The 15917-nt window shown below is 58.4% G+C and overlaps 1 protein-coding gene across 3 annotated transcripts in view; it reads right to left on the bottom strand.

Moving 5' to 3' along the window:
• The window catches only part of RBM19 (RNA binding motif protein 19), a 135508-nt gene that overhangs the window by 24749 nt on the left and 94842 nt on the right, over positions 1–15917 (bottom strand). For all 3 annotated transcript variants that reach the window (XM_032431412.1, XM_032431414.1, XM_032431413.1), the window contains one exon: positions 12418–12538. In XM_032431412.1, the coding sequence (XP_032287303.1) occupies positions 12418–12538 (121 nt within the window). The remainder of the gene's footprint in view (positions 1–12417; positions 12539–15917) is intronic.

The following is a 15917-nucleotide window of genomic DNA, read 5'->3' as shown; positions in this document are numbered from 1 at the left end:
GGTGACTGAAGGGAAGGAAGCCTCGCACGTGACAGGCCCAAGATAGAGCGTTTGAATTTGCCGACATGATTTAAGATTTAAAAAGCTAGTTACTAATATGCAAACAAAGGGGAGATGCTGCACAAGAGTCTCTATTTCTAGTTTCTCCGGAAACTGGCTGACCGCAGGCCTGGGGTTGGGGCCACAGCCGTGGAAAAAACTCCGAAGGATATTCTGAACGGCCAGCCACGGTGGCCGTGTCGGGGCCCCAGGGTGGGCAGGGCCCAGGCAGCTGAGGGTGAGCTGAGAAGCAGAGGGGGACCGCTGTGTTCCTTGGGCCTCCGTGTCCCAGGCACCTGCTGGCTCTGAGCGGCAGGCTGGGTGTGCACTGGGAGAAACCCCACAGGCTGCGGGTGAGCAGTGGCTCTAAGGAAGTCACCTGACCACACTTCCCCAGTCACACCAGTGATGCCTAGGGTCCCGTGGCTCAGTGGCCCGCCCTGCAGTGGAGGTACCAGCATGGCCCCCCCACAGGAAAGAGCTCTCAGCAGAAAAGGCATGAACAGAGCCCCCACCCACCTACAGCGGCGGTCTTCATCCCCAACTGCCCGACAGAATAATCTAGAAACTACTGAGGCCGGGACTGCCCCCCAGAGGTTCTGATGTGAATGGCCTGGGGGTGGGCGCTGGCTCCCGAGACTGAGGATCACTGCCCTTAGGAGTCACCACAGTGCTAAGGGCTCCGGCTCGCTGGGAAGCAGGAGACGGCGTGCGGCCTTGTAGGTGGCCCTCGCTCTGTGTGTTCCACGCAGCTGGCCCAGAAGCTCCCCATCCACAGGGCCTGGATTATCGTGGATTTAGCCCGTCGCAGGGCTGTGGGGCCGGACTAAGCCCCGGGGCTTTCAGGCTCCGTCCTGCATGTGTTTGCATTAGTTACAGATGCTGGAGAGGCCGGGACAGGCTGGGGAGGACGAGCAGTGGCCAGGTGAAGGTGACTCACTGCAGTGGAACAAAGAAAGGAAAAGGAGGCAGAACAGTTGGAAGGCATCTCCCACTCCCCTGCCTCGGGCCTGGAGGGATCTTTCCGTTTCTAGTAGTGGCTTGATGGGCACGAGCCTCCTGTCCCCCTCCTCTTGGTACAGCCCTGGGCTGGGAGTAGAGACTGGAAGGGAGGATGTGTCCTCGGGGGCCAAGCTGGAAGGAAGTCTGCACTGGATATGGACGTGCGTGGGCCTCAAGCGGCCAGGCAGGCACAGGAGGGGAGACGATAGGGTGGGCCGCGGACTGTGGCAACTCGGCCCAGGTGCCCTATGGGCCCGTAGCACCAGGGTGGTCAGAACCGATTTCTCCAGAAGCCAGAATCTTGACTTTTCAGGTCAAATCTTCTGATAGCAAAATAGTGGCCATTCATTTAAAAAAAAAATTTATAGGCAAAATAAAGATCTGTGGCTGAGCTCAGTTGATAGCTTACCTGCGCAGCCTCTGATTTATGGACTCTCTCTTCTCTGTCTACAGAACCCCACTAGTTTCACTCGTGGCCACGAAGCAGGAACAAAAACCTCCCCGTCTGTCTTGCTTTTCGTGGGTTTCTCTGGCCTGGGCCAACCGACAACTCAGAAGCAAAATCGGCCGCCCCCTGCCACCAGCCACAACCCTGGAGGGAAGCCCACCCTCCTCCCGCCCCTCTTTCCAGCACTCTGGTCCCCAGGTCCCCGAAACCCCGTCCAATCCGGGCCCGGCCCCTTCCCCTCCCAAGTCGCTCTGAAATTCTCCTTCTGTCAGTTTAATTCTGTGATCGATGAGGAAGAGCAGGAGAAATGGCCCGGCACAGCTGGTTTCCCCGTTAGCCCTAGCAGGGATTCCTGGCCTCGCTGGTGACGGCTGAGTGAAATGTTTGCGGAACGCAGAGAACACAAGTCAATAACAATTTAGCTGGATTGGGAGCAAGTACCTTCCCCGCACGGACAGCCGCTCCCGGGGGAAAGGGAAGAGAGTGCAGGATATTGCTGAAGCGCCTGGAAATATTTCCAAAACACCACTCCGAGAGGCTCGGGGCGTGGGGCAGGAAGGAGGGAAGAGGAGGAGGAGAGGAGGTGGCCTGGAGACACCTGCTCCCGCCGGCTCCGGGCCCCTCCAGCCTCCCCGGCACCTCAGCAGGGGGAAGCATTCGGCTGTCTGAACGTGGATCCCTCCCCACTGCCAGCCATTTGCACCCTTGCCAGCAGCTGCCGCCCAGGAGCTGCCTGACCAAGACCATTCCTGTTTCTCCACGCGTCTTCGCTAGACTCTGCCTCCTCCAGCTGGGATGGCTGGGGGCGCTCGAGGAAAGAGCTGGTCTCCCGACCAATTTCAACCTCTCTCCTGGTGCCCCCCAGAAAGGACGAAACCCAGCACTCTGGCCAGGGAAGGCAGTGCCCTTCCGAGAGGGCAGGGGTAAGACGCCCCTCAGGCCCTGCGGTCCCCGTCCCCGCGGTGGCAGGTAGGACAGTCCCCCTCAGCTGCTTCCTGCTGGGGCGCTCGATGCCTCTGGAGCAAGGGCTGCCTGCCTCCGTGAAGCCTTGAGGAGGGAACGAGAGGCACCCAAATGGAGGAATAAAAATGCGGCAAGGGGAGCTTCCAGGAAACTTCTGTCTCCAGGGAGCTGGAAAGATCCACGGCATAGGGATATTTTGAATAATAAATTCTGTGACTTCACATACTTGCTTGAACTTTCCCGACTGTGATTTTTAAAGCCCGATGATTATGTTTTCATGGCCAAGATCAAGAAGGCATATTTGCAAGGGCTGGCATGGGGATAACGGGCTCTCCTGGTCCCCGATCTTTTGAAAATGTGCCGTCCTAGGAATGATTAAGTTATGGAAGGGGGGGGGGGGGGTTGGTGAACTGTTGCAGGCTTTAAATATCATCTGTACGCTGATGACTTCCAAATTTATATCTCAGCCCAGACTTCGCCCCTGAGCTCCGAACTCATAGATCTATCTGCTTGACATCTCACGGGGAGTCCTAATAAGGTGTCTCAAACCCCACGTGCCCCCCCAACCCCCACCTGCTTTTCCCAGCTTCCTGGGCTTCATCACCACGAGGCACCACCATCCTTTGAGTGGCTCTGAACAGAAATCTCCACACTGGCCTTAATTTCCCTCATGCCTCCCAGGAGCAAATTAGGCTGGCTCTACCTTCACCACATAGGCCCCATCCACCACCTGCTTCTCTCCATCCCCCAGTCTTTGTCCCCAACCAGGCCACTGCCCCTGCTCGCTGGGAGGACCACGATGGGACTCCTACCTCCATTCTTGCCCCTCTACAATGCATGCACCATAGAACAGGAAGAGGTCTGACAGTGTAAATCCTCCCTTCTTAAATCTTTGAGGGACTTCCTGCTTTATGTTGAATAAAAGCCAGGCTCCCTGCCAGGCCCCACAAGGAGCCCTGCTGGCCTCTCTCCAGCTTTGTTTCCTAGCATTCTCCACCCTGGAACTGTTCTCTAGCCATGGTGGCCTGTTATGACTATGCTCCTGCCCCAGGGCCTTTGCACCAGTGGGTCCCTGTGCCTGGAATGTTGTCTCACCCCCCCCCCCCCCCCCCCCCCCCCCCCGCCCCGATCTTGGGCTGGCTGGCTTTTTTCCTCCCATCAAAAAAAACACTGACTCCTTGGAAAGACTTTTTCCAGGCCAGGGCTGTGCCAAGAGGAGGGGGAAATCTCTCCACTCCTCCCCACCCCTGAGGAGCATCTTGCTATCCTTTCTAATTTCCTCCATAGGGCTTGCTATCATCCTAACTTTGTTATTTACTTTTTCTTTTTGGCCATCTGTCTCTCCCCCCGAAATATCAGCTCCACGAGGGCAGGGGCCTTCTCTTTGGTTCACTGCTTGGTCCTCAGGGCTGAGTAAGGCTTGATCATGAGGTGGTCAATGCAAAGTTGAGCACATGAATCAATGCATGAATGAACGGAGTAAACGAGGGGCGGAACAATGGGGTCTCCTTCCCAGGGAAAGCTGGAGTTCTTAAGCAGAGACTTCAGTTGGGGGGGGGGCGGTGAGGGTGTGGCCGTGATGCTTCTAGAACTGTATACTCTCTGAGAAAGGAGAGGTCATGGTAGAGGGAATTAGCCATCCCCATGGCTTTTAGATAAAATAAGGGCAGCCATTTCTTGAGCCCCAGGGGCTGCATACTTTTTCTGTAAGTGGGAGGCAGTAAATAGTTTCGGCTTTGCAGCCCACAGGATCTCTGTGGCAGCCCCTCTGCTCTTCCCTCGCAGTAAGAGCACGCGGCCCGACCGACCACGGGAACAAACGGGCATGGCCATATGCCAAAAAAACCTTTTATTTACGAAAACAGGCTGCAGGCTGGATCTGCTGTGGGCTCTGGTTTGCAAGAGCTGCTCTACCTGGATTGGGAGGCCAGGTCCAATAAAGGGGGGGCGATTTGGGGGCTTCTGCGGAATAGGGCGCGGTGAGATAGGGTTAGCTGTTCTGCAGTGTGCAAAGCTGTGTGCCCTCTGGCAATTCACTAGACCTCTCTGGGTCTCAGTGTGCAGCCCAGAAAGATGGGAACAGCACTTCCTTCCAGTGAGCTGGGAGGCTAAAATGGGATGGCATCCCCAAACCCTTCGGCCGTGCACCCCGTGCAGAGCGGGTCCTCCACTCAGCCCTCTCCCCTCCTCTTCTCCTGCACCTGACTTGGTCTTTAATAAGAAGTCACGTGGCTGCCTCTTTCAGACTGGTGGTGTGTCCAGGCTCAAGGTGGGGGAACAGCTGGCTTCAGGCCGAGCAGGGCTCCAGGGCTGGCTGCACAGCTGACGGTCCAGCGTCCCTGCACCCCGGCTTCCCTCCAGTGAGCTGACAGTGAGGAGGGACTGAGCTGACTCCCGCACCGTGGCTGCTAGAGATGAGATGCTCGGTCAGAATGGGCCCTTCCGATGATCGTGTGTCCGGCCCACAGACAGTTAAGGAGTGCCCACTCTGTCCTAGATGTGGGGCCAGGCAGGGGATGCGGAGATGGGCCCTATGCCCTGGAGGGCAGAGCCTCGTGGGGAGAAGAGACATCAGACAATCGCACATGGGAACACAAAGTGGCAGGAGGACGGGGCGAGGGGCATGATGGGGGAACCGAGCAGACAAGGAGTACCAGGGAGAGGGCCAATCTCTGACGCTCTGGCTGAGAGCTGCGGGCGAGGGGGGCCGGGGTCGGGCTGCCAGGACGAGGGCACCGGCAAGTCAGGCCCCTTCGCCAGCTGGTCCCCGACTGGGGGGTGGGCAGCGTGTGCTGGAGGCTGGTGACCCACCGGGACGGGCACCCGTCCACACCCGGAGAGCGCAGATCTCCCGCCCCGGCCCGGGCCGGCTCGGGCGGGTGGGGGAGGCGCCACTGCCATCCGCTTGCCATGCCGGTCATGTCTGCGCTCCCGGCTCCGGGGGTGAAAGGTGCAACCGCTAACCACAGCCCATCAGTCCTCCCAGCTGGAATAAGACAACGGCGGGAAGCAGAGCCGCGCTCCCGGCCCAATAAAAGCCTGTTTGCCCGGGCCTCCCTGGCTGTGTGGGCTCTGAAACAGAGGGTTCTGCGGGTGGATTGCTTCTCTACCATTATATTCTCTCGGTGCCACTCGCGGGTACTGCGGCCTGCCGAGGCCCTGAAAGCTTCTCGATGCCTCGACCCTGCTGGTTTGTAACACGCTTGGGAAGAAAAGGACACAGCCAGTGGCCGACTTTCCTCTTTCTTCCCTCCTTGCTCTCTCTTTTCACCCTCCCACATGCGAAGCGCTGAAGAATAGCACTTCACCTAGCGGGGGCCGCGAGGTGCAGAGGGGAAAGCCGGTTCTGGGCCGGGAGGGGAGGCGGGGGCGGGACAGGGGCGAGGGGAGGACGGCTCTGTGCAGGACGGCCGTCTTGCTATTCCCTCTCAAAGCGCCTCTGTCTGGTGTCAAGACCCAGGGCAACTTTGCCAATGACATTCAGAGACCTGCTCTTTGCTGTTCAATGTGACGGGCGTATCGTAGGAAAACGTAATACCCTGCCATCTTATGGGGACAAGGGATAGGATGAAGACTTCCAGAGGGTGGGGATGCCAGGGGGGTTTCAAACAAGCTTCTCTGGCTGCCAATACAGGAGCCTCGGTGAGTGGCGAGCACCAGGCTGGGCACGGAGCACATCTAGATCCCACACCTGTGTCGGAAGGCAGGGCATTACGAATGCCGTCTCCCCAGCGAGGAATCCTCCTCCCCCTCCTCCTCCTCGCTGCTGTGTACTAAGCGTCTACCGTGTGCCAGGCACGGGGCTACAGGCTCAAGACACAGGAGACGAGCTGGCATCCAGAGTCAGATGCAAATGCACCGTCCTGGGTGCTGCACACGTGCTGGGCACCTCCATTCTCTCACACACGCGGACATACACACATGCACTCGGTTATTGCCCAGCCTTATAAAAACCAGGGCTCCTCTTTTGTCTCTCCTCCTTGTCCTGAGCACATCCTCCCTCAGCCTGGCTTGACCGGGCGGCCCCCAGAAGGAAGAACTGGGGCAGTGACATGTGCCACTCACTCGTGCCAGGAGCATTAGAAGCATCGTCTCCTTGAGCCCCATGGTTCCCCAGAGGAGGTGGGCGCCCTCGTCCCGCCGTACGGATGACAGAGCTGAGGCCGAGTGCCATGCCCGAGGACAAAGAGCAGGTATGGGGACACACCCCCGGGGGTAAGCGGAAGGGGCACCGGTGCGCACCCTCTGATACAAAGACTCAGTCCAGCAGGACGGCCAGGTCTGACTCCTGACTCGGCCACTAGTAACCGGGTGCTCCCTTGGGCAGGGTATCTGTCCTCTCTGTGCCTCAGTTTACTCAACTGTGAAGCAGAAGCTCATGACGGTATTTACGTCCTAGGACTCTGCAGGATTGATACCTGCCACCTCGTCGATAACATCTGGCACGGAGTAAGGCTTAACAGATGAGAGTTGTTACAGCAGTACTAATGATAATTAGTCTTATCTAGCCTGACGTACACGGAGCCGTCCACCTTCACCTAGGCTCATCAGGGACCCATGGCTGGAGAGAGGTTGCAGGGGTGTGGAGCTCTGGGTTCGCCAGCTAGCTTCATGCCTGGGCCTGCTGATTGGTTGAGACGCCTGCCTGTCATTCCCTGGCCCACATTCCACGGGGAGCCCTTTGTCGTGGCCTCGGGGCTTGGGCTGGGCAAACAGGGCTGGGGCCTCCACCTGAGATCTGAGTGCCTTCCTGGCAGAGCCTGGCGTGGAAGGAGGAAACTGGGCATGGGTCCCACCTGCCCTCGGAGTCTGCCAGGGTTCTGGAAACGCTGAACAATGCGGATTTCGACACAAATGAGCTGGGTATTTTTCGCCACGGGGAAGGGGCAGAGCGGGGAAAAGGGTCCAGCCAGGAGAGCAGGAGGCCAGCAGCCCTATTCTGAACATTCAGGGCGCCACCCATTCCCCCCGAAGAGCTCAGACAATGGGGTGGGTGGGTAGGAGGGACTGCGGGCTCCAGAGCACCTGTTCTGGGCCGACTTGTCTACCCGCCCCCCACCCCCCCAGGGTCCAGCTAACATGGGAAGGACGGATGGAGCCGTTGCCCTGAGTACAGGGTGCTTAAGCCGGAATGTACGAGCTCAAACCTGGCTTCCACCATTCACGGCCTGCGTGACCCCAGGCAAGCGACTTCATCGCCTCCTTCCTTCATCTGTAAAATGGGAAGATACACACCTCTACCTCGGGAGTGCCCTGCGGTGGGGGGGGGGGGGGGAGGGGGGGAGTGCCCTGTGGTCGAAAAAAACCAACAAGGCAGCTCCTGATGCTTTTGTTACTCACAGATCATCTTCAGGACAATTCTATAAGGCGGTGAGTGCCTTGGTTAGCCTCCCTGGTTGGTGAAAGGGGAAACGGAAGCCCAGAGGGTGCACTGACGTCTCCCTGGACACTCAGCCAGGGAGCAACAGAAACCGGGTGTCCTTGATTACAAGGTCAACGCTCTTTCTCCTACAGCCAACCTCTGGGGGACCAGGAGCTTACGGGAAATCTGATGACAACAGATTCTCTTGCCAGAGACATACACACGCATGTGCATGTGCGTGTACGCATGCACACCTCCCCCCCCATGACATTTCTGGGTGTTCACAGCTCCTCTGAGGCCAGCCCTAGACTAGGATCCACGAAGACAAAGTTTCATGGATTCTAGGGTACAAATCCCTGTGTCTTATCTTGCTGTGTTCTGGAGAGAGCTTTCTTTTGTTTTCCGAGGATTATCACGTGTTTCTTTGAGAAAGAGTGCTGGGAAACACGACCGGGAATAACTTTACTTTCAGGCTGTCGCCTCTTCTCGATCCAGACAGGTGAGGCCAGTGTGGAGGTTTGACACGCGGGCGGGCGCGCGTCTGAGAGACCCCTCCAGATGGGAGGCCTCCCCTCAGCAAAGCCGGCTGGCCCCCACCCCAGGCACACCCCTGCTGTTCGTGGGCACCACATGGGCTGGATATTCTCCAGTGCCCCCCGATCCATCCTCTGCCCTGCTGTTCCCTGGCAGGTGTCCCTAGGGGACCTGGCCCTCCGGCTTACAGATGCAATGGGCCAAGGGGAGACCCAGAGGGGAGCAGAGGTGGGAGGGGAGGGAGCTGCAGGCATTTTCCCCCAGCTCCCCCCCTGCTTTGGGGAGTTCTCCGGCACTGGCTGTGGCCCTCTATACTAGGGGACTGAGTAGGTGTCTGCAGGCCCTGCTCTCGATGGACCCCAGGGGCATCATTTCCTCCCCACCTGTCCCTATAGGCCCTGGGGATGGAAGGACTGCTACTCGCTACTGCTCACCTCTGGCCCCTGCCCTCACCTTGGCATTACAGGCTCTTCCTGCCAAGCCCTGGGGTAAATTCTGTTCCCTGGTGGGACCCTGCCCATCTTCCCTTGATGTGGGGAGGGTCTGTCTGGTAGCACTTACTTCTGCACACTCGGTTAGCTCAGAGCTCATGACCCCTTCCAGAACCTGAGAGGGCAATGTTCCTCCAGGGGGACTCAAAGCGGGTCCAAACACAGAGCTGGGATGACCCTCAAAACTGACCTCGGGGCTCTCCTCTCACCTTGCACTTGAGCTTTCCCGCCTATAAGCGGGGACACGGTAACGCGCACCCCACAGGGCCTTCTATGAGGACACGCTGCGTCAATTCCAGAGGGCCGCCTGACATTTTCCATCATGATCTGTTATTCATCCCCTCCATTTCTGGAAGGGACCCAGGAGAGTCTACAATTCAGGGTCTGGATGAGTCAGGATGAGGGAAGCCACGCAGGAAATACTCATACACCCCAGATCAAATAAAGGCCCCAAACTTCCGGAAAATGGCATTTGCTAGTACCATGCAGAACAGGGCGGCGGGGTGGGGTGGGAGGCTCTGGAGCTGGCCTGGAGTTCACATCTGCCCCTTCCCAGCTGCGTGACCGCGGCCGTGCCTCAGTTTCTTTGTCTGTAAAACGGAGACAGCAGCGCCTACAGCTGCTCCTGACGTCGCGAGTTTAAGTGAGACGGGGCAGGTCATGTACTGGGGACGGGCCCTGGCGCAGAGTGAGTCCTTAATAAACAGTAGCTGTCACGTGTCACTCCAATGCTTGCTTGGCCTCAGTTTTCCCATCCATAAAATGGGGCCGCTCAAGGGCGCCTGGGTGGCTCAGGTCATGATCCCAGGGTCCTGATCCCTGATGCTCCCTGCTCAGCGAGGAGTCTGCTTCTCCCTCTGCCCCTTCCCCTGCTCCTGCTCTCTTTCAAATACATCAGTAAAATCTTAAAATTAAAAAAACCAAACGAAACACCGGGGCTCATCATGCCCATCTCGCAGGGCTGCTGGGGAATGCAGGGGCAGACGTGTGGAAGGAAGCTCCTGCCTCTATTCCTGCCGTGGCTGTACCTGGCCTGTCTGGGCCGCGGCCTTCAGCGGATACTCGGAGACAGCCGATCCCGCGGAAATGCCCCCAACCGAGTCTTTCCGCTGGGGTAAGGCAATAATGCTGTCTTTGGAACTCAATTTATTGAAGGGGGCTTCTCTCCGACGCAGGGCAGAACTGCTGAGCCTGCAGGCCGCCGGCCCCGGGGGTGGGCGGTGCAGAGGAGCGGGCGAGTCCCTTACACAAACATTTGCCGACGGGTGCATTTGGGCCTGTCAATGGCTGTCGATACGGATAGGTTCGTTCCCTTTCGGCACGTCAGGATTTGGGGACTTACTGAGTTGTAAGCTTGGGACTGTGTACTCAGTCCTGATTTCTCTGGTTGTTCGTGCGCCTTTGCTGGGATCTTCCCCAGCCTCAGATGGAGGTCAGGGCCCGGCCTATGCCGGACGCTGTGCCAGGCACGGGGGCCCAGAGAGGAACCCGAGGACACAGTCTCCATGCGGGGAAAGGCATTAGTCCAGTGAGGATAAACCATAACGAAATAAATTATGACACGGCACGGAAGTATAGGAATGGAGCTGGGAGAGCAGAGGATGGAGCTGTTACTGATACGTAAGGAGGCGGGCAGAGAAAGGGAGGGCTTCCTGGGGGAGGTGTCATTTGAGCTGGGCCTTAATGGCTGCACAGGCACTGCCTGCTGAATAAAAACTCGAGGGCCGAGCATTCTGAGCAGAGGGAAGAACACATGGGAAGACACAGAGCACCGCATGGCGTTCGGGGAGGGTTGGTGGGACTGGGCTGGAAGAGGCCCCTGGAGTGGGTAGGGCAAGGGCGTATTCTGAAGGGTCTGGCAGGCTGAGCTACAGCCAGAGGCTTCTGTCCCTGTCTCTGTGGCGTTCGTAGCACCCTAAGGGGGGTGCAGTCTTACATCCCTGAGACACTGCTGGGAAGCCCTGCTTGCTAGCCCGGAGCAAGACCGGCGAGCCCCAACTGGAGAACTGCCACCCCATACGGGCCGCCTCCTCTGCGGGTTCCCCTGAGCCGCTGCCCGACTGGGGAAACAGAGTGTCGCTGAGTGGGACAGTAAATGATCACGTCCTGGCTCCAGGCTCCATCCCCACACGGGCTTTGTAGCCAACACCCCCAGGCTGCCCCAGGTGACACTGTTGGCTCCCTGCTGCCCAGTGGGGATGGGTGAGGGGAGCAATGGCAGGAGCCTGGGGTAACTGGCCCACCCAGGAAAGCCCCCGAGAGCCGTGAACCCTACAGTTGTCCCTGGGACTCCTGGGTGGAGGAAGGCAGCCTGCCACCTGAGACCTCAGAGCAGCCGTGGCCGATGCCGTGGCTGAAACTACAGAGCCCCGTCACCAAGCCCGGCTTTCCCAGGCAGGTGGGAGGGAGAGACGCATTTCCAGCCGGGTGAGGCCACTTCCTGGGCTGCCGTCACTAAAGCCAATTGGATCCTAAGTGGCAGGATTGTTGCCACTTGTCCTGGGGGCATGGCAGGTGCCCCCAACTGGCCCTCCCAGTGTGCAGCCCCGCACTCGGGATATCAAGGGACCTCTGAACTTGAATCCCATCCCCACACCTCTCCCACGCATCTCAGAAGTGCGTTCATAGCCAGGCAGTAAAGGGCAGCTGCTAGCCTCCCACATGCCCACTGTGGCCTGGTGTTCTCAGGACTTTCCCTCATTCCCTCCTGCTGATTCCCCAGCAGCTTGCTGGATAGGATGAGGCCCCTTGTGAGCCAGCCCCCACTCTCTCCACTTTCTCTGTTTCAGCCACGCCAGCCTCCCTGCTTCTCTAGGTGCCAAGCTCAAGGTCCCCCCTGCTCAGACAGCCCTTTCGTGGGCACAAATGTCACCTCTGCAGGGAGGCCTTTCTAGACCACCCACTCAAGTAATGTATCCGGCCTCTTCCATTCGAACCTGCCGCCCAGCTAGGTCACAGCCTCACCGCTGTGCCAGAAGAGAGCAGGTGCTCACTGAGTATTTTCTGGGGATGGATGGAATAATCACCGAGGCCACGTGATGCCACCAAAGTGTGTAAGAGGTGGAGTCAGGTCCTGGGACCATCAGGCCCCCAGCAGCGAGTGGACGGTCCTCAAACGGAGTAACCGAGGAGGATCCACCAAAGAGGCGGCAGAGGGCAGGGGTTTCAGTGTGAGTGACCCCCTAGGTTGGCCACGGGGCCCTAGAGAGAAAGTGCCGGGTAGAGAGGGCAACCAGATGTGAGCTGTGGCCTTGGGTGTCAGCCAGCCAGCTGGCAGGATGGAAGGTGGGGGCCGGGAGGGTGCGATGGGGAAGGGATAAATCTCCTGACCCCAGTCTCCGCCTCTCCCCAATTTCCTGCCAGGCCTCCCAATGACCCGACCCAGCCGGAAGCTAAAGGGCATGGACGCTACGGGGGCCGTCCACACAGATCAGCCTCTTGGTGTGAAGCAGGGAAAGAGGGGTGGAGAGCAGATCTGGGGGGCACAGGGAGGACACCCAGCACGCGCAGGGAAGGAGACAGGGCATCTCGCCCGACACAGCCCAAGGGCAGTCCTCTCGGGAGCCCCGCGCACTCACCGTGGAAGTGCTCGGCCGTCTTCCGCCGCAGGGCCTGCAAGCTCACCTCCGAGTCAGCCCACTCCAGGACCAGTCTCCGGCCGTACAGGTGGGTGCTGTGACACAGCGCGTGGAAGGCTTTCTGGGGAGCAAGGACAGGAAATGGAACTGCCAGTTAGCGGAGACCGACTGCAGACGCTGCATCCTGTCCCCCTCCCGCCTGCTGGCACCTCCAGCTCAAAGGCCAGGTTCTAGCCCTTGTGACACCTGCTCTCTGGTGAGGGTGTGGGAGCTGTTGGGCACTTTATTCAATTAGCGGGTTACATTCCCAGGGAGACAGCTGCAAGTGACCCTGCCGTCAATATAACCGCCTATAACTGGTGCCCGGGCCCGCGGCCGGCTCCCTTCCCATGCTGTGTCCTGTCTGGGGAGGGCCACCCCATGAGCTGGTTCGCCTCCCACTGGGCCACCAGGGGCCACAGGCCCCTTGCTTTTGCCTGGTGGCTCTGTCCTTAGCTAGCCTCGAGGAGTCTGTCCCCCATCTCTCTCCACTGCCAGAGGCCAGGCTGCCTTCAGCCTCTGGAAGGCCCTCGCCCTCCCAGGCGCTGGCTCCTTTCCCCTGGCTCAGCAGCTCCGTGCTCCTGCTCTTCGCTGCTCCTGGCGTCCGAGTTCTGCCTACTCCCCTCTCTGGTGTTTGGCGCTGCTTTACTGAGATGTAACCCACACACCATGCAAGTCACCCATCTGAAGTACGCGGTTCACTGGTTTTCAGGATATTCAGAGTTGTGCGGCCATCACCATGTGAAGTTCAGAACACTTCATCATCATCCTCCCGGAAGAAACCCCACACTCAGGAGCGGACACTCCACACCCTCCCCCTGGCCCCCGGCCAACACTAGTCTGCTTTCTGTCTCTTTGGATTTGCCTGTTCTGGACAATTCCAATGAATGGAACCATGCAGTCCTGGAGAGCTCCCTTGTAAATGTTGCTAGAGCCCAAGCTAAGTGGCACCGCCCAGGGGCTCGTCTTGCTGGTCTCCCGTGGTTCAGAGAGGCCACGCACCTAGACTCCGGAGCCACCGCATCTGGGCAGGGCAGGTCCTGTACCTCCTTGCTTCGAGACCTTGGGCAAGTTAATGAATCTCTCTGGCCTCAGTTTCCTGGTCTATGGAATGGGAATGTTAATGGCACTCCAGTCTAAGGGTTCCGTGGGAGATGAGAAAGAGTTAACATGGAAGGCGCCTACAACAGCGTGGGGGCACACAGTAAGTGCTCAATAGATGCTAGCTCTCGTCCTGGTTGTGCTGTTACTACCAACTTATCACATCTGCAATTTCCTTCTCTTAGCAGAGAGGCCTCGGGTCAGTGGTGGGTGTGGACAAGGCCAGCCCCGGGGGCCTGTCAGCACGGGAAGCAACAGTGGCTAAGGGTGGCGTCTTCGTCTGTGCTTCTGGGCTGCAGTCAGCACCCTGCGGTATGAGAAGAGGGGCCGTGGGGCTTGTCCCTCTTGCTTCCTCCACGCTGCGAGGAGGCAGTGCGTGCCTAGGAGAGCTCCACACCGGAACCGATCCACCTCTGGCCCTCACCTTCAGCATGACTGTTACAGGCTGGACCGTGTTCCCCCCAAGAATGGATGCTGGAATCCAAGCCCCTGGTACCTCGGGTTGTGACCCGATTTGGAAATAGGTCCTTGCAGATGTAGTCCAGCGAAGGTGAGGGCATCCTGGAGAAGGCGGGCCCCCTAATCCACTACGACTGTGGCCACGTGAAGACAGATGCAGGGTGGGTGCCCCGTGGAGACGGGCTGAGGAATGCCGCTGTCACCAGAAGCTGGGGAAGAGGCGGGGAAAAGACTTCCCTTTGAAAGGAACCCAACAACTCCCGCCCCTTTGATCTTGGACTCCTAGCCTTGAGAACTGTGACATAGTCAATTTCTGTTGGTTTCAGCCACCCAGCCTGTGGTGCTTTGTTACGGCGGTCGAGGTGACCCTCGGTAAGGCCAGTACCCCACTGGGAGCCTCGGTCTCCTCATCTGTAAAATGGGCTAATTATGGGATGTACATGCAACAAGCCCAGGGGCTCGCCCACAGTGGATATTCCACCAACAACCGAACCTGAAAAGCACTGGTGGGAGGCTGGGTGGGACACGCATCTTTTTAAAATGAGACATGTGGGGCGCCTGGGTGGCTCAGTTGGTTAAGCGACTGCCTTCGGCTCAGGTCACGATCCTGGAGTCCCGGGATCAAGTCCCGCGTCGGGCTCCCTGCTCGGCGGGGAGTCTGCTTCTCCCTCTGACTCTCCTCCCTCTCATGCTCTCTCTCATTCTCTCTCTCGCAAATAAATAAAATCTTAAAAAAATAAAAAAAATAAAAAAATAAAATAAAATGAGACGTGGTCAAAGCACAGAAACGCTTTGTTCTCAGCTGCGCTTTTCTGAGAAGGGCCAGGTGCAGGAAACTTCTTTTTTTTCCCTTTTTTTCTTTTTGACTTTAATTTAAAAAACTCTTTCTGACTGCCAGCGGAGCCTCTGCATTTTTTCCATGCGGGTATAAAAATGCATCTGGACTCCGAGCTGAAATGGCCCATTCAGAGCTTTAAAACACATGCGTTCTCAGCTGGCATGGCAGAGAAACAGCCTGACTGCGGGAGCTGGGGTTTTAAGATGGGGAGAGAAGTCAGTCGGGAGTCTGGCGTGGTGGGTATTCGTCCTGGAGCCCGGGTCCCCGAGGAGCTGTGGTCCCGGGGACGCAGGCGGGCGGGCGCGGCCACCAGGCTGCATCTGGTGGGAGCTCAGCGGCAGAGAGAAGCGAGGGAGGGGGGGCCTGGGAGGTGGGCTCGGGCGAGGCGCCCCCACCCCGGCCTCCCTCTGCGTGCAGCCTTCAGACTGGTGTCTCCTTTCCACCCCTGGAGACCCGTTCTCCATTGCTGTGCCCCACCAAGGCTGCAGAGGGCTCGGCTCACTGTAGCAGTTGCTAGACACTCCCTTCTCCTCTCTTGCCTCTGATGGCAAGCCTTCCAAATTCTCATCCCCTCTTTGGAAGGGCTTTGCAAACTCCAGAGGTGAGGCGGCACAGCCATTAAGACTGGGGGCTCTGGGCCTGGGCTACTTTGGTTCAAATCCCCACTGCACCACTTACGAGCTGTGTGAGCTTGGGCAGGCTGCTTAACCTCTCTGGGACCCGTTTCTTTGAGTGGCGGCAGCAGCAAATGGATAGGAGGAGCCCGTGAACTGTGAAGTCTAACACTTAGAGCACCGTTATTGTTATTATTATTATGGATGCCCTCTGCCCCCCTTACGCCACCAAAGAGCAGGAACAATGTTCGGTGGGACACAAAAGCTCTCGTGCATTTGGCGTTGGAGCACAGCACGTGGTCCTCCAAAAACAGCAGGACTAAGCTTCCCTCGTCCCAGTCCCCTCCGGTTCACAGGAGACCAGGCCGCTTTCCTGAGTGCCCGCTGCCTGGCTAGTTGCAACACAGTGGCCTCAGACTGTTGCACGCCGCAGGGACAGCAATTCGAGG

The sequence above is a fragment of the Phoca vitulina genome, unplaced genomic scaffold (genome assembly GCF_004348235.1).
Source record: "Phoca vitulina isolate PV1807 unplaced genomic scaffold, GSC_HSeal_1.0 scaffold46, whole genome shotgun sequence".
Lineage (NCBI taxonomy): Eukaryota > Metazoa > Chordata > Mammalia > Carnivora > Phocidae > Phoca > Phoca vitulina.
Note: the sequence above shows the minus strand (reverse complement) of the source record. Positions and strands in the feature narration are given on the sequence as shown.